At 50.3% G+C, this 22830-nt stretch overlaps 1 protein-coding gene and 1 non-coding gene across 8 annotated transcripts; both read left to right on the forward strand.

Moving 5' to 3' along the window:
* The first annotated feature begins 254 nt into the window (after positions 1–254).
* TRNAN-GUU (transfer RNA asparagine (anticodon GUU)) lies at positions 255–328 on the forward strand. The gene has a single exon. It is a non-coding gene; the product is annotated as a tRNA-Asn (tRNA).
* A 3594-nt stretch (positions 329–3922) lies between these two features.
* On the forward strand, positions 3923–22743 carry PCGF2 (polycomb group ring finger 2). Of its 7 annotated transcripts, none has more exons than XM_060203598.1 (11): positions 4273–4390; positions 5264–5352; positions 16566–16715; positions 18051–18147; positions 18414–18469; positions 18548–18598; positions 18852–18960; positions 19122–19176; positions 19274–19369; positions 20657–20737; positions 21135–22743. In XM_060203598.1, the coding sequence occupies exons 3-11, from the start codon at positions 16604–16606 to the stop codon at positions 21510–21512; spliced, it is 1035 nt and encodes a 344-aa protein (XP_060059581.1). In that variant the 5' UTR covers positions 4273–4390; positions 5264–5352; positions 16566–16603; the 3' UTR covers positions 21513–22743. The 7 variants fall into 7 exon arrangements, with proteins under 7 accessions (XP_060059578.1, XP_060059577.1, XP_060059581.1 ...); XM_016191629.2 differs by having other exon boundaries at positions 4274–4390; positions 19271–19369; XM_060203595.1 differs by lacking the exons at positions 4273–4390; positions 5264–5352 and adding an exon at positions 3923–4082 and having other exon boundaries at positions 19271–19369.
* The last annotated feature ends 87 nt before the right edge of the window (positions 22744–22830 follow it).

The raw sequence follows: 22830 nt of genomic DNA on the forward strand, positions 1-22830 counted from the left end.
TGCTACAGATTTAAGACCCTCCAGGGTCTAGGTGTACCTTCGCCAGAGGCCTGGACCCCCAAAGTCTAGTCCTGAGATTAGCCCAATGAGCTTAGAGAAGTTCCGTTCACTCTCTACTCGCTTTCCTCGCTTGCTTCCTTCCCAGCCAGAAACGCTGCACTTCCCTTTTTCTCCCGAGTCAGTTTCTGTTCTCTCGCGTCGTCACAGGCTCTCTCCCATTGACTTGGCTTACCGCCGTGCTTATAATCACTACGGTCTCTGTGGCGCAATCGGTTAGCGCGTTCGGCTGTTAACCGAAAGGTTGGTGGTTCGAGCCCACCCAGGGACGCTGTAGATGTTTTATTTTTCCAACTTAAAAACAAAATCCATGGGTTTGGGAGAGGAAAAATTAAGCACTAATATTCCAACTGAAAAAAAGCTAATTCTTGTATTTAGACGGCAGGAGCCATCACTTTTTTCTGGAGCAATTCCAACAGTCGTTGTGATGGAAAATTCGTTGTTGTTCAGAGGGTGAAGGGATAATTCCTCTAACCCTCCCCTGCACAGGCCCCCTCCCCACCCCGCATCGACTGATTTTTATTCTTTTTTTTTTTTTTTGGCTGCAAAAGTATGTTTCAGGTTGCTTTTTTTTTTTTTTTTTCCCCGTTAGGATTAAGAATGAATCTACTGTGGAGATTAGACATTTTCCCATTGTCTGCCTCAACCGACATTACCATCTCGAAATGATATATTTGAAGGGAAGAAAGTAGCGTGAGAAACAAAGGCTGAGATAAAATGAGGGATGAAGAGAAATAGAACACAGCTGTGATATAGAGAAAGATAAAATAAAACATGACAGAGAAATAGGTGGAATAAGTAAAAGACCCAGAGAAAATGGAGAAAGGAGAAAGAAAAGCATTTAATTTGAAGGAAAGGAAAAACAATAAAACCACTTTTCCCCCTGGAAATACACATGAAGAAGGAGGGGTAGGTATAGAGAAATAGAAGCAGAGAATGACAAAAGACATTTGGGGAGAGAGAAGAAATAAAAGACCCTGATGAAGATGGACATACTTTAAAATCATTAGAGAAGCTATACTTTCCTACCACTGTCATTATCTTCCAGGAAACTATTAGAGCTTTTGGTAGGTACCTGAAATCATTACCTCAGTTGTCCAGGTTCCAGAAAATTCTAGTTTGTGACAGACACAGTGACTCTTCTGATGAATAGTTATTAAGAGACTGTGTCAGATACCCCTTTACAGAACTGATGGAGGAGGAAGCACTGACTCCTAAGGAGATGCATCCCAGGGCACTGGTAGGGATTTTAAAAAATTATTTTATTTATTTATTTATTATTGGATAGAGACAGAAATTGTGAGGGGAGGGGAAGATACAGAGGGAGAAAGACAGAGACCTGCAGCCCTGCTTCACCATTTGTGAAGCTTTCTCCTGCAGGTGGGGACAAGGGGCTTGAACCGAGGCCCTTGCACACTGTAACATGTATGCTCAACCAGGTGAGCCACCACCTGGTTCCAGGGATTTTTTTTTTAATCTTTTTTGTTGTTGTTGTTTATTATTGGATAGACAGAGAGAAATTGAGAGAGGAGAGGGAATAAAGAAAAGAAAGGAGACAGGGAGATACCTGCAGCACTGCCTCACCATTCATGAGGCTTTGCTCTTGTAGGTGGGGAGCAGGGATTTGAAGCAGGGTCCTTGTACACTATTATCTGTGTGCTTAACCAGATACACCACAGCCACCACTGGACCTCTGGTAGGGAAGTTTTATTGTTATGGAGGAACTGAGCAAAGGACTCAAGCTGTGCCCTTTAACACCTGGTTTCTGAACACAAAGAAGGCCTCTTAAGAAAATTCACTGAAAGTTGATGGAGGAAAACCTAGAGGATTGTATAGTGCCATGGGAGTGAAGGAGACAAACTGACTCAGGGTTTGTTGCCACCTTCCTGCAGACAAAAACCCAACTTCTCAGCTTTGTGTTCTGTGTCTAGCTCAGTCTTTGACAATGACAAGTGGTAATTTGTCAGGGGTGGAGGCGGGTGGGGGACAGGGCCAGATAACTTCAGTTTGGGGACGGTTGGATCAGAAGGTTCCCCTGATGTACCTGAAAGGCCAGGGTTTCAGGAGCTGGTTGCCCGGGATAGAAATGATTTAGGGGGTAGTGGGTTGGAAGGTAGTCTTCAGCAGTAGGCAGACCCTGGGTACCCAGGTGTATTGTGAGTGAGACGAGACCCAGATCTGCCAAGACCTGCCAATTTTCTCTTGCCCTGGCAAGGTTTTTGAGACAGCAAGGAGTGGCAAACTAGGCGATCCAGTTGCAACCCCTTCCTAGAGATACTGGGGGACAGAAGAAGGCATGCCAGTCTTTTGGGCAGTGTCCAAAGCTCCAGTAACTGCTGGCCTTAGGGACAGTGGGCAGGTCTATGCCAAGAGCTCCCTTTCCTGGTCCCCCAGTGCTGGGACAAGATAGCAGGTGACTAGGTCCTCCCTGGTCTGTCTTTCTCCCAAGGGCTCTGCACCACCCTCTTTCGGCAGAAATCTCTCCTACTCTTCCTCCTTATCCCCCTTTGTGCGGAGTGGGCCAAGGACTGAAGCTGACTGCTAGAGTCCACAGGTCTCCTGGTCACCAGCCTAGGGATGAGAAAGTCTTTAGTCCAGGGTCTCAGCTGGCTCCTCCAGAGTGAGAGTTGCAGGGAAGGTGGAAGAGGCTTGTGCTCTGCAGCTTGCCCAAAATTCAACTCGGAATTTCCTAAAGGAGTCACCCATCACCAGGGCACTTATGGCCTGATAATGCCCCTCTTTGGAGGGGCAGACTCAGTCATCATTATATTATCTAGAATAACGAATAAGCCGATTGGCCGTCCCCAAGAGTCGGGCCCACCATCGCTGCTGTCATAGTATTGATTGGCTTTCTGGGCGCCGGTCTGAGTGGCTCCTCTCGGCCATCTCCCGCCTCACTCCTGGGTCTCTGCTCTCCGCAGGAGCGGCTCAGGACCGGATCCCAGTACCGGGTGGAGCCGGGTGTCCGGGTCCGAGCGAATGTGTAACTGCGCTCTCCAGCACCACCCGCGCTGCAGAGCGCCCTCGGTGCACTGGCAAAAAAAAAAAAAAGAAAAAAATGCAGGAATTAGAGAAAGCGAGGGGGAAAGCACGGGCTCACTACACTTCCCTGACACCACATCGCGTCCTTCAGCCCATCTGGGCCGCTGAAATTCAACCAGGTTATTGTCTCCTGGGTCCGCACTCTGCGATACCGTCTCCTGCACGTCGCCTGGCCCTAGGCTGCCCGAGCACGCCGGGGGGCGTCTGCTTTCTCCCCAGCAGCCCGAGCCCCCACACCAGACTCCCCACCTCAGGCCTCTTCCTTCGGACCGCCGTGGTCGGCTCCCCTCAGGGCCCTGAGAGGCCTGGGGAGGACGCGCTGTCTTCACGGATGGTTATGCACGTCAAGGAGTGTCACTAAGAGTGAATGAAAATAACCCGGACGCGTGGCCGGGGGCGCCGTGTCCGCCGCCCGAGCCCAGCGCCCTGCGGTCGAGGGCGAGGCGCCCGGCTGCAGAGCGAAGCCCTTTTCCATCCCGTCCTCCTTGCACCGCCGGCTCCCCAGCTAGGGGCGGAGATCGCAGGGTCGGGGGTGGGGGGCGCTGCCCGATTTGGGGTGGGGGGAGTCGCGGCGGGCACCAAATTAAAAAAAAAAAAGCCTAATCCTTGAGGATCGGGGGCCGTTTGGAAAGGATGAGATGGTCTTGGTTTGGGGGGCCTGGGGGCAGCCGCGCCAGCCTCTCCCCCTCCCCATCTCCGCAAACACCCCGAAGGAATGGGGTCACGTGGGTGAGTGGTGGGCGGGACCACTCTTGTCTGGAGGAAAAAAGCCATTTTGTCCCCCCCTTCCAGCTCGGGGGCCCTCCCCTCCCCCTCCGTCCCCTCCCCTCTCTCCCTCCCACCCCAAGCTGCTTCCACAAACTCCTTTCTTACGGTGGGCTTCTCCCCTCCCGCCGCCCGGGCGAGCGACCGGCCGCGGGCCCCCTCCCCTCCCTCCCTCCCTCCCGCCCCCCTCCCCGGGACCCGCCGGACCGCGAGCCCAGGTGAGTGGACGCTGATCCCCTCGGCCGGGCTTCTCCCTCCGCTGCCGTCGGGGGTGGGGAGGGGGCCCCGCGGGAGGGCGCTGGAGCCCGGCCTGCCGCCCGCGTCCCGCCCCGTCCCCGCCAGCCCCTATCCCCGCGCGCCCCGTCCGCCTCGCCTTCTCCGTCTTTCTCCCTCTCCCCTTCCCCTTCCCCTTCCCCTTTCCTCCCTTCCAAGATGGCCGAAGTGCAGTCCCCCTTCTAGTGATCTGGCGTCTCCCTCGACCACCGCCTCTTTGTGCCGCGGCCCCCTCGTAGACCCTGCTGCCAAGGTAGCGGGGGGAGGGCCCGCGGCAGCCATGGCGGGCTCTGGAGCCTCGCTGGGTGTCCCTCCGCCGCCGCCCCCATTCGGCCTGGGGAGGGGAGGGGGCGCGCTCAGCTCCGTGGGCGGCGGGGCGCGCGGGGCTGCAGGCCGGCTCGGCGGGGCCGGGGGAGGGCGCTCTTCCCCGCCGGCCCGGCGCCCCCATCCCGGGCTGGGCGCCCGCCCCGCCCCCTCCCCTCCCTCCCGCCGCCGCGGTGCCTCCTTCCCGGGAACACCCCTTCCTGGGCCCCGCTGAAAGTTTGGCTCCAGCGAAGGTAGGAGCGGCCGCCCGGGGGGGCCCGGGGTCTCCGAGCTCCTGAGCCGGGTTCTTGGAGCCTGGGCGGAGGGGGTAAGCATGGAGAATGGGGTGTTCATCGCCGGGGAGGGCGGACGGCTCTCCTGGACAGACCCCTTTTCCTAAGTGGGGGCTGAAGTGGGCAGGGCCGCCTCCTCCTGCAGGCCCTCCCGCTGCCTGCTCTGAAGGGGTGGAGCCCCTGGACTTGCAGACACCCCCTGCCCTCCAGTCTCCGCAGGGGGCCCCAGGCCCGCTTCCTCCCCCCCCCAACTGTCCTTGTCTACCCATAATTGCTTTGGATGCCTTGAGGTGGGGAACGAGGAGGCCAGGGGTTGGCGAATTTGCTTGTAAATATTGTGGAATTGTTACCCTTCTCCCATTGCCTCTACCCCTGGTCTTTGTCTCTTAGATACACACACACCTCACTGCCTCAGTCTCTCCAGGGTTCCCTGTGGCTGTGCTTTTTTTTTTTTTTTTTTTATTTAAGGGGGAGTCCTCCTAGTTGTCTCCCATTGGCTTCTGATGCTTCCTTCTCTGGGCCTCTTGCAGTTTGCATCTGTTCCTGAAACTTCTCATTTCTTTCCTCTCCCTCCACTCTGTTCCAACGTGTGAATCTAAGAGAAGAAGCATAAAACCAGGTGTGTTGCAGGGTTGTGGTGGGGTGTTCTCCTCGGGGGTCTCCTGGTTTGGAGTTGGGGGAGGCCTTAGAGCTGTTTTTAGAGTTGTGGCAGGGAATAGACTCCAGGATACTCAGGACACAGACTAAATGAATGAGACTTAGCAATTTCAAGTCTGGAGGGCTGGGGGCAGGAAGAGAGAGAGAGGCTCACTGCTACTCTTGGCCTTGCCTGAGAGAACTTGGTTGATAGAGCTGTTGCCATGGGAACAGAGACCCCCTCATCTGGAAGACTTTACTTTTTTTTTAAATTTCTTAAATATTTATTTATTCCCTTTTGTTGCCCTTGTCTTTTTGTTGTAGTTATTGTTTTTTTTCAAGTTTTTTATATTTATTTATTTTTCCTCTTGTTGTCCTTGTTGTTTTATTGTAGTTATTGTTGTTGTTATTGATGTTGTCTTTGTTGGATAGGACAGAGAGAAATGGAGAGAGGAGGGGAAGACAGAGAGGGGGAGAGAAAGATAGACACCTGCAGACCTGCTTCACTGTTTGTGAAGCGACTCCCCTGCAGGTGGGGAGCCGGGGACTCGAACCGAGATCCTTATATGCTGGTCTTCATGCTTTGCGCCACATACACTTAACCCGCTGCACTACCACCGGACTCCCTACCTCTTTTTCTTTTTAAATCTTACAAATCAACATTTTCTTACTACTATGTGCTCTTTTTTTAAATCTTTATTTGATAGAGACAGCCAGAATTTGAGAAGAGGGAGGAGATAGAGAGGGAGAGAGACAGAGAGACACCTGCATCCTGCTTCACCACTGGTGAAGCTTTCCCGCTGCAGGTGGGGACCGGGGGCTTGAACCCGAGTCCTTGCGCACTGTAACATGTGCGCAACAAGGTGTGCCACCACCTGGCCCCTGGTCCCAATTACATCTTTGATGTTTTTTTATTTATTATTGGCTAGAGACAAATTGAGAGGAGGGGGAGGTAGAGACGGAGAAAGACACCTTCAGCCTTGCTTCACCACTGTGAAGCTTTCCCTCTCCAGGTGGGGACCAGGAACTTGAACCCAGGTCCTTGCACACTGTAATGTATTCGCTTAAGGGCGTGCACCACCACTTGGCCCTTGAGGTTACATCTTTGTGCAGGCCAGATGCCCATCCACTCTCCCCATCTCTGGTACCCCTTCCCCACCCCACCCCCATTCCCCAGTGGTGACTGGGAGCTACATTACCTTTGTTACTGAAAAAACGTTTCTGTTATTTATTCCAGGACACCAGGGCTTTTCAAAAGGTTAGTGTGTGCTTGTTACTCTGGTTTCAGGCAGGGATGCTGGGCTGTGTGCTTCTGGATGGGGTGTGGGTGGGAAATGACTTGTGTATCTGCCTAGTCTGGGCCAGGCTCTGGTCTGGCCTGGTGTGGTTTGTGTGCACGCATGTATGTGTTGTCTCTGGCATTGTGTATATGGGAGGGAGATGAAGGGGGTGTGTCTGACTGAGTGTGCCTGTGCATGGAGTGTATGTGTGAGTGCAAGCCTAGCAGTGGGAAGCTATGTGTGTCTATTTGAGGTTTTTGTCTTTGATTATAGAGGAGAGGAGTGAAAGGAGGGACAGCAGAGTAAACCCACGTTCAGAAAGCTACAGATATTTTCACTGCTAGTGGCAGAGGAACCAGGGCCAGGGATCTGGGGAGACAGAGAGGTTGACATGTCCTCAGGCAAACTCAGTGTCCTGGATGTTCCAAATCCACACACACACACACACACACACACACACACACACACACAGTTTGTGTGGTTAGACCCACTCAGCTGGGGGAGGGATAGCTTTCTGGGATCTAGTAGCCCCTGGCTCAGCTTCTTTCTCGCCACCCCACTGAGGAAGCCTCCGTCTCCTCTTTCTTCAAGATAAAAATATGTGCTATGGTCATGTTTTGGTTAGACTTTAGCTCCTCATTCAAGTATTGCTGAGTGGTCTAGGGACTCAAATTCCTATCATCCACCTGCCCAGATGAATCAGGCTAATTGATTCCTTAGAGGAAGTCCAGGGGGTGCGGGGGACATGACCTGGGTGCTTCATCTGTAAAACAAACAGGTTGGACAAAGTGTGTGTGTTTTACTGAGCTGCTCAGCTTTGACTTATGGTGATGTCAAAGACTGAGCCTCAGGCATGAACGTTTACTTTTAAAGACTGTGTGTATATGTGTGTGTGTTTATTTTTAAAGATATATCTTTTAATTTGTTACTGAGAGAGAGCATGCCAGGGCACCATTCTGGCACATGGAATACCTGGGGTTGGGATCAAACTTGAGAGTCATTTATTTATTTATTTATTTATTTATTTATTATTGGACAGAGACAGGGAGAAATTGAGAGGGGATGGGGAGACAGAGAGGGAGAAAGACAGAGAGACACCTGCAGCCCTGCTTCACCGTTTGTGAAACTTTCCCCCTGCAGGTGGGAACCGGGGGCTTGAACCTGGGTCCTTGTGCACTGTAATGTGAGCATTTTACCAGGTGTGCCACTGCCTGGCCCCCAAACTTGAGAGTCTTAACAGCTTTATCCACTGAGCCATCTCCAGGTTTTCCCTTGCACCACGTCCCCCCTCATGAAATCCTTTTGCATAACCATTATGCTTTCTCCCCAGCACAAGATGCTTGCTAAAACTCCTTCTACTTTTGTGATTATAGGTGTCTGAATGTCACCTTGAGTGATTTTCCCCCAGCACTTGAAGTTTTTAAAAAGATTTTATTTACTTATTAATGAGAGATGGGAAGGAGGGAGAAAGAGAACCAGAGCATCATCCTGGTACGTGTGCTACTGGGGATCAAACTAAGTACCTCATGCTTGAGAGTCTAGCGCTTTATCCACTGCACCACCTCTCATACCACCAGCTAGACATTTTTATTATTGGGTAGAAAGAGAGAAATTGAGAGAGGGAGGAGGGAGATAGAGAGGAAAAGAGACTGAGAGACACATGCAGCCCTGCTCCACCACTTGCAAAGCTTTCCCCCTGCAGGTTGGGACCAGGGACTTGAACCTGGGTCCTTACGCATTGGAGAGAGAGAGAGAGAGAGAGAGGAGAGAGTGTACCACTGCCTGGTCCCCCACCTGGACATTTTCTTTCTTTTTTATTGATGAGAAAGAGAGAGAGAGAGAAAAGAATCAGACATCACTCTGGTGTATGTGCTACCAGGAATTGAACTCAGGACCTCATGCTTGAGAATTCAATGCTTTATCTACTGTTCCACCTCCCGGACCACCCTGGACATTTTCTAGTGGGCTAGTTTTATTTAGAGGAGAGGCAAAGCAGAGAATGCTGTAACTGGGCATCTGACAGAGCAGAAGTGAACTCTGGGTTACCAGAGGCTTGCCAGTTCCACAAGGGAAAGTGAAAACATGACACCAGGGGAGCTTCCAGAAAGTGGTTCATTAGAAGGGAAAGATGGAGGGTGTTTCTGTTAGGGGCTTTAAAGATGCGAAAAGCAAATGCAAGATTTGTATGGCAGGGAGGAGTTTGTTGATAGGTTCTGATCAAGCTCCATTCCGGCCACTGCTGCTGAGACTCCTGGGCCGAGACTGGTTTGCAGACAGAAAAGATCAAAGGACTTGTTTTTGGTTGGAGGAAGGTTGAGGGTTGGAGATAGTGCTCAGACCCACTGTAGGTATAGGCTTGGACTGATGAAAGTTCTGCAAAGGCTACTTCTGAGTGGCTCTTGGTCCCTCTGCTTTCCTTTTTCCTTTCTCCCTCTCCCTCCCTCTTCTTCTCCTCTCCTCCTTTCTTTGAAAGATTTATTTATTCAAGGTTGGAGATAGAGCATAATGGTTATGCAAAAGACCTTCATGCCTGAGATGCCAAGGTCCCTGATTCAATCTCCAGTACAACCATAAGCCAGAGTTGATGGGCTGTGTCATGGTGCAATTAGTTGAATGCACATGTTACCATATGCAAGGATCAGGGTTCAAGCCTTGGGGTTCCCACCTGCAGCGGGGGTATATTTCTTCAGTGCTGAATCAATGTTGCAGATGGCGCAAAGCGCAATAACCAGCGCAAGGATCCGGGTTCGAGCTTCTGGCTCCCCACCTGCAGGGGAGTCGCTTCACAGGCAGTGAAGCAGGTCTGCAGGTGTCTATCTTTCTCTCCCCCTCTGTCTTCCCCTCCTCTCTCCATTTCTCTCTGTCCTATCCAACAATGACGACATCAATAACAACAACAATAATAACTACAACAATAAAACAACAAGGGCACAAAAGGGAATAAATAAATATTAAAAATGTTTTTAAAAAATAGTTCTTTATTAACACAAGAAAGAAAGAGAACCAGAGTTTCACCCTGGCACATGCAATGTTGGAACTCAAACTCAGGACCCCACACTCCCAAGTCCAGCACTATAGCCACTGTGCCCCTTGCCAGCTCTCTCAGGTTATCTGCATCTCCAGGTCTCTTCCCATGACTGCTGGAAGTCTAGCTACTCATCAGATCCCTTCTTCCCACAATCTTAGTTTCAGTTGGGAAGAAATTGGGTGTATGGAATGTGGGGCCCTGAGGCCTCATGAGAATGGGATGCAGTGGGGGAGCAGAGCTCCTGTTTACAGTTTACTTGGCACCTGCTGGCAGAGCCCAGCAGGTAACCATGGCAACCAGGTGAGGCACCAATGAGGGCCCCGTCCCAGAGGCACCCATCTAAGGCCTCTGGGGAAGGCTGAGGGAACTGGGTGTGTGGCAAGGGGGCTTATTTCTTCAAGGGGAGATGGAGGAGGAACATTTCATCGAATAAGCACCGTAGCTTTCCCCTCCCTTTTGTGAAAAAACGAGAGCATGAAGGTCATAATCACTTGCCTAGGAGCTCCTGCATGTTTGGCCATAGTCGGCTTCATGGGACTAAATGTAAGTTTCTTTCTTTCTTTCTCTCTTTCCTTCTTTCTTTTTCTTCCTTTTTATATATTTACGTATTTATTGATGAGAATGATAGGAGGAGAGAGGACCAGACATCACTTTAGTACATTTGCTGCCAGGGATTGAACTCAGGACCTTATGCTTGAGAGTCCGACCCGTTTTCTACTGTGCCACTTCCCGGACCACTCTTCTTCTTCTTCTCCTTCTTCTTTTTAAAAAATTTATGATAAAAGAAAGTGTGTGTGTTGCGGGGGGGCATCAGAGCATCGCTGTGGCACATGCAATGCTGGGGAACTTAGGGCCTGATGCCTGTAAGTCCAGCACTTCAGCTACTGCACCACTGCCTAAGCTGCAACACAGGTGTTGCTAATAATAGCAAGTATTGTGCGTGGCCCGGGAGGTGGAGCAGTGGGTAAAAGCATTGGACTCTTAGGCCCGAGGTCCTGGGCTCATTCCCAGCATGGCATATGCCAGGGTGATGCTCTATTTTCTCTCTCCTCCTGTCTCATAAATAAATCCTTTTAATGTTTTATTTATTTTGGATAGACACAGAAAGTGAGGGCTGGAGAGATAGCCTAATGGTCATGCAAAAAGACTTTCACATCTGAGGCATCAAAGGTGCTAGGTTCAGTCCCCAGCACCACCATAAGCCAGAGCCAAGCAGTGCTCTGGTAAAAAAAAAAAAAAAAAAAAGCTAAAAAATAAGAGAAATGGAGAGGGAAGGGAGGGGATAGAGGAGGAGAAAGATGCCTGCAGTTCTGCTTCACTTCTTGTGAAACTAACTTCCTTCCAGCAGATGGGAATAACATGTCACTTTACAAGATGACACCCAGCTCCCCACCACCATAATTTAAAAAAATTTTTTAAATTTGTTTTTAATTTTTATTTATTTATAGGGTAGAGACAAATTGAGAGGGAAAGGGAGATAGAGGAGACGTACAGCACTGCTTCGCTGCTTGTGAAGCTTCCCCCCTGTATGTGGGGAGTCGGGGCATGAACCTAAATCCTTATACTTTATTTATTTATTTATTTAAAGCAGAGCACTGTTTAGCTCTGGCTTATGGTGGTGTGGGGATTTGAACCTTGGACTTTGAAGCCTCAGGCATGACAGCCTTTGCATTAACCATTGTGCTATCTACCCTTGCCTGGTCCTCGTACATTATTACATATGTACTCAACTAGGTGCATCACTGCCTCTCTCTCCCCAATTATTATTATTATTTGCCTCCAGGGTTATTGCTGAGGCTCAGTGCCTGCACCATGAATCCACTACTCCCAGAGGCCTTCCCCCCCCAACCTTTTGTTGCCCTTGTTGTTGTAGCCTTGTTGTGGTTATTGTTGTTGATGTCGTTCGTTGTTGGATAGGACAGAGAGAAATGGAGAGAGGAGGGGAAGACAGAGGGGAGAGAAAGATAGACGCCTGCAGACCTGCTTCACCACCTGTGAAGTGACTCCCCTGCAGGTGGGGAGCCGGGTACTCGAACCGGGATCCTTATGCCTTATGCCGGATCCTTGCACTTTGCACCACCTGCACTTAACCCACTGCACTACCGCCCGACTCCCCAATTATTTTTTTAAAGATTTTTTTTTGTCTCCAGGGTTATCGCTGGCGCTCAGTGCGACACTACAAATCCACTGCTCCTAGAGCTATTTTTTCCCTTTTGTTGCCCTTGTGTTTATCATTGTTGTTATTATTATTGTTGTTATTGCTGTTATTGCTGTTGGATAGAACAGAGAGAAATGGAGAGAGGAAGGGAAGACAGAGAAGGGGAGAGAAAGATTGACACTTGTAGACCTGCTTCACTGCCCATGAAGCGACCTCCCCCCACTGCAGGTGGGGAGCCAGGATCTTGAATCAGCATTCTTATACTGCCTGGCCCCCCCAAATCAACTTAATTTTTATTTATTTATTTATTTATATTTTGGATAAGAGTGGAGAGAAATTGGGGGTGGAGATATAGAAGGAAAGACACCTACAACACTATTTGACCACTGTTGAAGCTTTCCCCCTGCAGGTGGGGACCAAGGGCTTGAACCTGGATCTTTGTGCACTTATCTTTATCTTTAGGGCCAGGTGGTGGTACACATGGTTAAGCATATACAATAAAGTTTTTTTTTTTTTTATTGGATAGAGACAGCCAGAAATTGAGAGGGTAGGGGGAAGTAGGGAGAGAGAGAGAGAGACCTCTGCAGACCTACCCTGTTTCACCACTTGGAAGCTTTCCCCCCATTATTTTTTGAAGATCAAGTATTGAAGACAGCTAGTGTGTTAAGTGGCTGAGGCCTTGAGTGTGAAGCACTGGCTTGTCTTCAACACACAAGTGTGTGGCTGAGAGAATAAGGTGGTGTGAACTTTACTCATAACGATCTGGGGCCCCCAGCATTTCAGACCCTGGGGAGTTTCTGCCTAGCTGTGATGCACACCCAGAGCCATCTGGACACAGCGCACACAGGACAGGACTCCCACGGAGTACCTTTGGTGGCCCAGCTGGCACGCACACATCCAGTGGAGAGCACACACGCTAATCATCGAGACAGCCACTTGGAGTTTGTTCTCTCCTCTGGCTGGTTGTAATAATATTTGGGCAGCTTGCCAAGAACCGAGTTACCATGGAAACAGCTAAACAGTGGAGTAGCCAGCAAGCCTTCTTCGTAATTGGGAAGGGGGGACTCGTGCAGGGAGGACTGGCAAGGCTGCCCCATGTGAGGTGGGAACTCTGTGTCCTCTGGCCAGGTCTTCTGGCCAGGGTGCTGGCCTCTTATGTCTGCTGGCTCGGTCCCATCTGTCTGTCCTGCAACCTGGTGTCTCTTCCAGCATGGCCTTTGTGTCTCTCCATCTCTTTCAGTCTCTGGCCAGGCTCCCTGTTCCTCTGTGGCTCTTTGGGTCCTGGCCAGACTCATCCTGGGGTCTCTATAGAAACTGCTGATCCTGGCTGTGAATTTCTGGTCCTAGAAAGCCCAACGTGGTGGTTTTAGAAATCTTTCTGGAAAGGAAAGAAGGGTGTGTGTTGTGAAGGAGCCTTTGGGGCTTGGCCATCCTCCGAGCCCCACCCCTTGGGCATTTACTCTGGGAAAGAGGTGGTGTTGGGGGCAGGGAGGGCATCTTTTCTAGGTGTGGGTTTGGTTTCTATGCCAAGAAGCCAGCACACCTGCCAGCCCAAAGCTAGACTTTGCCTGACTTTCCCGTGGCTGGGTGCTGGGTGGGTTGGAGACAGAGAACGTTGCTCAACTCTGGCTGGTGTCTCTGAGAACCTGTAGCTGTCATTGGACAGAGGTTTCAGTAGGTTGGAGCAGTGAGTAGGTGGCGGCACCCATGTAGGAAAATTCCTGCTCATTACATGAGGGGATCCAGGCTGTCTGTTGGTGCGAAGCATTCCTGAGGGAGGGGCAGTAGCCGTCTTTTTTCTCTCTTTCTTTCTTTTTGGATGGAGATAGAGAAGCAGAGAAACATAAAAGTGAATCAGGCCATAGCACCAGTGAGGGCCAGGCTCAAACCTGGGTTTACGTGTGCAGTGCAGTATCTGAGCAAGCTGCTTGGTTGGTCCAGCAGTAGTCATCTTTTTTTTTAATTTGTTTCTTTATTGGGGAATTAATGTTTTACATTCAACAGTAAATACAATAGTTTGTACATGCAGTAGTCATCTTTTTTTTTTTTTTGCCTCCAGGGTTATTGCTGGGGCTCGGTGACTACGAATCCACTGCTCCTGGAGGCTATTTTTTCCCTTTTGTTGCCCTTGTTGTTTATCATTATTGTTATTATTATTGTTTTTATTGCTGTCGTTGTTGGGAGGGAGGAGGAGAGAAAGATAGGCACCTGCAGACCTACTTCACCACTTGTGAAGCGACCCCCCCCTACAGCTGGGGGTCCAGGGGCTCAAACCAGGATCCTTATGCTGGTCTGTGCACTTGGCACCACGTGTGCTTAACCTAGTACATTACTGCCTGGCCTCTTTTTTTTTTTCTAACCATGTCTGAGATATTTTATTTATTATTTATTGGGTAGAGACAAATTGAGAGGGCAGGAGGAGATACTACTAATGGATGGATAGATAGATAGATAGATAGATAGATAGATAGATAGATAGATAGATAGATGATAGATAGCCCTGCTTCATCATTTGTGAAACATCCCCATAGCAGGTGGTAAACGGGGCTTGAACCCTGGTCCTTGGGCATTGCAACATGTGTGCTCAACCAGGTATGACACCACCTGGCCCCTAGTAGCCATCTTTTTTTGCCCAGGTTTCATGCCTTTGTTTGCAGAGTCCAGTGCTGGGCCTGGGGCTGGGCTGTTGCCATGTGTTCCCAACGTCCAGCCTGTGGGGACCATCCTAGTATTTCCTGCCTGAGGACTGACCACATGGTCAGTGTCTGGTGGATTTGTAGGGAGCTACTTCAGGGCTGGGGTAGGATGCAGGGTTTGGAAGATAAATGAGGGGGTTTCCCCTTCAGACTTAGGCCAGCCAGTACACAGAGGGCTCCAGCTTCCTGGTGGACTGAATGGGTTGGAAGGAGGGTGGAATGGAGTATTTTTCCCCTTCTTTATTTTTTATATGATGGGACATTGTGTCTAAACAATTCTATCACTCCTGGAAGGATTCCACTCTGCCTCATTTAAATGGTGGCAGGGAAAGGAAGAGAGACAGAGATATCCCAGAGCCTGTTGTATTATGGTACTCCTGCATGGTACCTGGGGCTTGAACCCAGGTCTTCACACACGGTTACTGTATACTCTACTGGGTGAATTATCTCTAGTCCTCTCCTCTCACCTTTCCTTTCTAGATTTTTTCTTTAATATTTTATTTATTTATTCCCTTTTGTTGGCCTTGTTGTTTTATTGTTGTAGTTATTATTGTTGTTATTCTTTAATTTTTATATACCTATTTATTTTGGTTAGAGACAGAAATTAAGAGGGAAGAGAGGAGAGAGACACCTGTAGCACTGCTCATGAAGCTTTCCCCCTGCAGGTGGGGACCAGGGTCTTGAGCAAGATTTTTTTTTTTTTTTTTATGTGGTGCAAGGGAATGAACTCAAAGCCTTCTCTGTGTGGTACTGCTGGGTGGCTTCCCCAACCACTTGCATATTTGCATGTCTTTTTTGTTTGAGAGAAGGAGAGACACTACAGCACCTCTCTACCATTCATGAAATCCCCTTGTTCCAGTCCATGGTGCTCGTATGTGGTGCCAGGGCTTAAACCCATGGCCTTATACCCAGGGTGTACGCTCTCCCTGGTGAGTTGTTTCCTGGCCATAGGATCAGGAAGACATTTTAAGGTGGTAGTGCAGTGGGTTAAGCGCCAGTGGCACAAAGCGCAAGGACCTGCGTAAGGATCCTGGTTTGAGCCCCTGGCTCCCCAATTGCAGGGGAGTCGCTTCACAGGTGGTGAAGCAAGTCTGCAGGTGTCTATCTTTCTCTCCCCCTCTCTGTCTTCCCCTCCTCTCTCCATTTCTCTCTGTCCTATCCAACAACAATGACATCAATAATAACTACAACAATAAAACAACAAGGACAACAAAAGTGAATAAATAAATATAATAAAATATATTTATTTATTTATTAATGAGAAGAGTAGGAGGAGAAGGAGAAAGAACCAAACATCACAAAACGAGCAAAAAAAGGGAATAAATATTTTAAAAAATAGATAAGTTAAAAAAAAAAAAAGAACCAGACATCCGAGCAAAAAAAGAGAATAAATAAATAAATATTTTAAAAAATAGATAAGTTAAAAAAAAAAAAAAAAAAAAAAACCAGACATCACTCTGGTACATGTGCTGCCGGGGACTGAACTCAGGACCTCATGCTTGAGTCTCATACTTTATCCACTGCACCACCTCCTGGGCCACAGGAAGATCGGAAGACTTTTAAATATCCTGTTCTCTTCCATTTTCCTGCCTCCTCCAAATCCTGAGTAGATTCTGACCTTGTTGCTCAAGGTTCATGGATCTCCAGAGCTCCCCAGGCCAGACAGACCCAGCCCTGAGTGTTATTCAAGTCTGGCTTTGAAGGCAAAGAGGAAGGGCCTTGGGTTCAGGAAGAAATGTTATATGAGAGATTGTGAGTGTGGCATTTGGGAAGGACTCTGGATGTCTGCTTTGATTTTTAATTTCTTTTCTTTTTTTATCTGATAGAGATAGAAAGAAATTGAGAGGCAGGAGAGATAGGGAAAAAGAGAGACACACCTTCACCACTTGTAAAGCTTCCCCTCACCTGCAGGTGGGGACGGGGCCTTGAACCCTGCTCCCTCAGCATGATATTGTGTGTGCTCTACTTGGCGTGCTACCACCCAACCCTTGGTGTCTAGGGTTTTGATATTTTGATTTCATTTTCACTTCTCAGGGTGACGCTCCCCAACCCCCGGCCCCCACCCCGGCATCATGCATCGGACTACACGGATCAAAATCACGGAGCTGAACCCCCACCTCATGTGTGCCCTCTGTGGGGGTTACTTCATCGATGCCACGACCATAGTGGAGTGCCTGCATTCCTGTGAGTGGGGGGCGGGATCGTTGCCCAGGCTGGAGGGCACTAGAGCATAAGCCCCTGTCCTGGAGTGTGTCCCAGGAGGCCGCCAGGGAGGAGAAAGTGGAGGTTTCCTTCCATAAGTTCAGTTCAGGGACTTGAATGTGAAACCCCACTTTTCTGAATATCTGTGCCTGAAATTGCACCTTCCTACACACAGACGCCCCTTTGTTCATTGTGGGATTGGTAGAGAGAGGACCTGGGTGGTATCTGACAAACTGGCTGCTTTTGTCATTTTTGTTTTTTTTTAAATTTCATTTACTTTATTTTACTGAGAAAGAGATGCAGAGAAAGAGAAAGACTGCTCAGCTCTGGCTTATGGTGGTGCTGGAGATTGAACCAGAGACCTTAGAGCCCCGGGTCTTGAGAGTCTTTTGCATAATCATTATGCTATCTCCCCAACCCCTGGCTGCTTTATTTATTTATTTAAAAAATATTTATTTTATTTTTGTTGTCCTTTTATTGTTGTTGATGTCATTATTGTTGGATAGGACAGAGAGAAATGGAGAGAGGAGGGGGAGAGAAAGATAGACACCTGCAGACCTGCTTCACCTCCTGTGAAGCGACTCCCCTGCAGGTGGAGAGCCGGGGGCTCGAACCGGGATCCTTATGCTGGTCCTTGTGCTTTGTGCCACTGGCACTTAACCCACTGCGCTACCGCCTGACTCCCTGCTTTATTTATTTGTTTGTTTGTTTGTTTGTTTTACTAGAGCACTGTTCAACTCTGGTTTGTGATGGTGTCAGGGATTGAACCCTAGACCTTTCATGCCTCAGGCATGAGAGGTTTTTTTTTTGCATAACCATTATGCTATCTCCCCATCCTATTTATGAGAAAGAAAGGGTAAATAGAAGAGAACCAGAGCATCACTCAGGCACACAGGATGCTGGGAATTGAATTCCGGAGCCCATGCTGGAGAGTCCAATGCCCCATCCGCTGTGCCACCTCCTGGGCTTTTATTTTATACTTCATCAGGGGAGTACTGCCCAGCGGGACTTGGGACTCACCTTGCACATGTCTGGCCTGACATGCATGCACACTCACAGAGATCCACAGGCTTTGCCCTCCCCTGAGGACAGAGAAGAAGCAGTGGTCATCCATGCACAGTAGGACTGAGTTGTGCCCCGAGTTGTGCCCTTGTACAGGCCTGAACTGTGGGCACAAAAGAAGGGAGGTCTGACTTTGAGCAGAGGCTGTGGGGCCGGCCCTGCTTTTGTGTAACCACTGCGCTATCTCCCCAGCCTGCACTGACCTTGGTTTTGGCAGAGGGCTCTGACTCTCCTCTTTCTCTCCACACCCCCAAGTCTGCAAAACCTGCATCGTGCGCTACCTGGAGACCAACAAGTACTGCCCCATGTGTGATGTGCAGGTCCACAAAACCCGGCCGCTACTGAGCATCAGGTGGGCTAACACTGCCCCTCTGGCCATGCCAGGCCTCAGCCTCCCCCCTCCCCACGGGGGCAGCCGGGGCACAAGTGCACTGGGTGTGGGCTCAAGGCCCCTTCCCTCCTGAGCTATCTCTAGCTGGTTGTAGGCCAAGAAATAACTAGAGGGATAAAGGTCAGACTTATAGACTGCCTGGGTCCTGGATCTAAGGGAGGGAGCTGGGGACCCCTGACTGGGAAGATGAGGGTGGGGTGCTGCTAGACACCCCCATTTTTTTCCAGATCTGACAAAACCCTCCAAGACATTGTCTACAAGTTGGTCCCTGGGCTTTTTAAAGGTATCCACACAGCCTTCTTCCTCCTGCCCACTGAGCCCCCCAGTCTGTTGCTCCCTCTTCACTCTGCTTCTCTTTCAGATGAGATGAAACGGAGACGGGATTTCTATGCAGCTTATCCCCTAACAGAAGGTAAGTCTGTGTGTGTGTGTGTGTGTGTGTGTGTGTGTGTGTGTGTGTGTGTACACGTACATGTTTCCAGCCTTATAGAGGGAGTGTGTGGTTTGCCCCAGGCATGAGGGTGGGTGGGATAGATACATCAGCCCCCTGCTACCAGGTAACTTCTCCAGCCCAGCAGGTAGCTGAGCCTAGGGATTGCTAAATCCTTTGTGGGGCTTCTCCTCCCACCCCACCCTGCCCTAGGCTAACCTCTCTCTTTCTGCAGTCCCCAATGGCTCCAATGAGGACCGAGGTGAGGTCCTGGAGCAGGAGAAAGGGGCTCTGAGTGACGATGAGATTGTCAGCCTCAGCATCGAGTTCTATGAAGGCATCAGGCAAGTCCAACCCATACCTGGTTCTTTTGGGGTCCCAGGATGGGTTGCCCCTTTCCTCCACCCTAGTCCCATTAGCCCAGAAGGAATGGGAGTCTCTAGCAGGGTGTTAGGGGGTCTCAGGTGCTCCAGAGCCTCCCTAGTTTCATCCTCTCTCTTCTCAGGGACAGAGAGGAGAAGAAGGGCCCCTTGGAGAATGGAGATGGGGACAAGGAGAAGGTGAGCACTGGGACCCGCCATGAGCACTGGGGTCACATGCGGGCTGGGTGGGGTGCTGAGAGTGGACGACTCCAACCCTTGGGTGCTCCTCCAGCAGACTGGGGTGCGCTTCCTGCGATGCCCAGCGGCCATGACTGTCATGCACCTCGCTAAGTTTCTCCGCAACAAGATGGACGTGCCCAGCAAATACAAGGTACGTGGTGCCTGGGCTTCTCCAAAAGGGGGGTGGCTTTGTGCACGGGTGTGTCTGACAGCCTGGGCATCCTAGCCATCATTCAGGGGTGACAGGGTGTCACCAAGGGCTGACACCACTGTGTAATTGAGCAAATGTGTGGAGGGGTAGTCTGCCTGTTGTAGGCAATGTGTATGTGAGACCAAGCTTCTTTGTGAGCGTGTACTAGCCTGCACGCTCAGAGCTGTGGCAGAGGCATGTGTGTGCATGAACATAGGACCTTATGGGGGCCAGCTTGGGCTGAAGGAAGGCAAGACTGAGACTCTTCAGAGGTTGTTAGGACTTGGCTTCTAAAACTTGAATGTCTAGAATTCCTTAGGGTTTTATGCAGATTTTGTTTGTTTGTTTGTTTAGAGGCACTGCTTAGCTCTGGTTTGTGGTGCTGGGGATTGAGCCTGGGACTCTGGAGTCTCAGGCAGGAAAATTTTGTGCATAACCAATATGGTGTTTCTCCCAAATGAAGATTCTGCATTTCTTTTTTTTTTTTAATTTTTTAAAACTTATTTTCCTTTTTGTTGCCCTTCCTGCTTCACCACCTGTGAAGTGACTTCCCCTGCAGGTGGGGAGCGGGGGGCTCAAACCGGGATCCTTATGCTGGTCCTTGCGCTTCACACCACATGCGCTTAACCTGCTGCGCTACCACCCGACCCCTTGATTCTGCATTTCTAACAAGCTCCCAGGCGCTGATAACACTACTGGTCCACATACCACTATATATGTATATTTTAAATCAGAGCACTATTCAGCTCTAATTTAAAATATGTGCTGGGGATTGAATCTGGGGCCTTTCATGCCTCAGGCATGACAGTCTTTTTGCATAACCATTATGCTATCTCCCCCAGCCCTACAGACCACACTTTGAGTACCAGGATTCTAGGACAGTGGATTCCAAACTTTGACATAACTGAGAATCACGTGGGGAACTTTAAAACTCAACACACAGCATAGCAGTCATGTCAGAATCTCTGAGGCTCAAACATTTGTGTTTTCAAGTGCTCTGGGCGATTCCACCTTGCATGGGCCGAGAGTTCTTCCAGTCCCTTCTCGGGAAGCCCATTAAGAGAAGAAGGGGACCTGATGGATGACTGTGGATGACTGGGGGAGGGATCCCAAACAGGTGGGCTCTTCTGGATCCCTTCTAACCTGGTGTTCAGTTTTGTGATGGGCAAGTCAAATACACCGGTGACCAGGGGCCCCTGCAGTCCACCCCCTTGAGTGGGTCCCAGCGCCCTTCCTTTCCCCCTCCAGGTGGAGGTTCTGTATGAGGACGAGCCTCTGAAGGAGTACTACACCCTCATGGACATTGCCTACATCTACCCCTGGCGGCGGGTGAGCTGGGCTCGAGGGGATCCCTGCAGGGTCTGGCACCTGACCTGTGGCCCCATCAGCCACCCTGCCCCGATCACAGCCTTAGTCTCATGAGCTGGGTGTGTCCAGGGTGACCTGACACTAGGTCAGCTTCCACACTTCTCCCGGGTGACCTCCCAAGCTCCCTTTGGCAGATGACATGCTTCAATCTGGAGTTAGCAAAGAGGGTCTGGTCTGGTGGCTTCCCTGTCCTGTGCTCTCTCGGTCTCTGGCCTTGCTTGGTCCTCCTCCTCTGCCTCATTCTTCCTTCCACCAAGGTCTTACGGGGAGGGGGGTGGTGGCGGCGGCAGTGAGTAACCGTCATATCTGCCTTCCTTCTGAACCCTCCCTTCCCCTGCATCTCTCCTTTTCCCTACAGAATGGCCCTCTCCCCCTCAAGTACCGTGTCCAGCCAGCCTGCAAGCGGCTCACCTTGCCCACAGTACCCACCCCTTCCGAGGGCACCAACACCAGTGGGGCGTCCGAGTGTGAGTCAGTCAGCGACAAGGCTCCCAGCCCTGCCACGCTGCCAGCCACCTCTTCTTCCCTGCCCAGCCCAGCCACTCCCTCTCATGGCTCTCCCAGCTCCCATGGGCCCTCAGCCACCCACCCTACCTCCCCCACCCCTCCTTCGACAGCCAGTGGGGCCACCACAACAGCCAATGGGGGCACCTCAAACTGCCTGCAGACACCATCCTCCACCAGCAGGGGGCGCAAGATGACTGTCAACGGAGCTCCTGTGCCCCCCTTAACTTGAGGAAAAGGACCTTCTCCCTCCTTTTCCAGCCATGCCTACCCACCTGGCCACTTTTTTCTGGGTCCCTTTTTCCACCTCTTCAACTCTTCCCTAGTTCCTCCCACCTTAAGGGTGGGGGGGATGGGTTTTATAAATAAATCTCTCTATATATATGTACATAGGAAAAACCAAATATACATACTTATTTTCTATGGACTGATCAGATTAATTTAAATGCCTCCGGAAACAAACTTTGTGTGTCTGTGTCTGCGCGTGTATGAGAGACGGGGTGTTCATTTTTAGGTTTTGTATAATTTGCTCGCTCTCTTTTGGGGAGGTGCCTGGAGGTAGACTGGAGGGGCTACAGGAGACTTGGTAAAGTTCTGCCCCATCCTCCTGTTTCCTAAGGCAAATGGGGGTGTTGGGGCCCCTTAACTGACCCCGAAAACTTTAGGCACAACTCTGGCTGTATATGGGGCCTATTGTGTTTCTCTCCCTATCCTGGCTGTTGTCCTGCCCCTACTAGTGCCCACAACCCCCACTGTTGAATGTCCAGAGAATCGCTAAGACAGTGCCTTTTACAAATGTGATTTATCTCACTTCTGAGCACCAAGTGGGCAGTGGGCCGGTGTGTCCATCTTCTTGCACAGTGGAAACTTGTGCAAAGAATAGATAGTTCTGCCTTTGTTCTTTTTTTTTTTTCTGTGTGTGGCCTTTGCATCATTTACCTTGTGGAAGAGAAGGTTCAGGCCTCACAAGCCCTTGGCTCACTGCCCTGTGGATGAGGACTGTGAACTACTTTCCCCTTTCTTGGCCCTTCCCACCTGGGGAGCCTCACTAGCAAGGCTGGTGGCATCTGGAGACCAAAAGGGAAGAAGTGGAGTGGGGTTAACCTCTGACAAGCACAGACCCCAGGTTTTACCAAAGGCAAAGAGGCCTCCAGCCCCCTCCCCAAGCTGAATCAAGAAAGAGGACAGGCACAGAAAAGCACAAGTGGAGAGGAACCTGTCAACTCTGGCCTGCCCAGGGCCCGCCCACTGCCCCAGGCCCTCCTGTTTCCCTTCCAGTGTACATAGACAACACAGGAGGAGGCAGGTGGGAGGCAAGACCGTCCCATCTAGATATTTGGGGTTGGGAGCCCCCTGATGGTTTTGTGTTTGCACCTTGTCTTGTGTCTGAGGTGCTGTGACTGTACCCTCCTGCCTTGGGACATTTGTATCTCCTGGCTTTGTAATAAATGCTGCATACTCTCCAGAGCCTGTAGTTCTTTGGGGGTGAAGAGGGCGTGTGTGGGGGGGCGTGGGGAAAACATCTAGAATGAACCTGGACCGCCCCCTCT

This window comes from Erinaceus europaeus, chromosome 12 (assembly GCF_950295315.1).
Source record: "Erinaceus europaeus chromosome 12, mEriEur2.1, whole genome shotgun sequence".
NCBI classification, from domain to species: Eukaryota; Metazoa; Chordata; class Mammalia; order Eulipotyphla; family Erinaceidae; genus Erinaceus; species Erinaceus europaeus.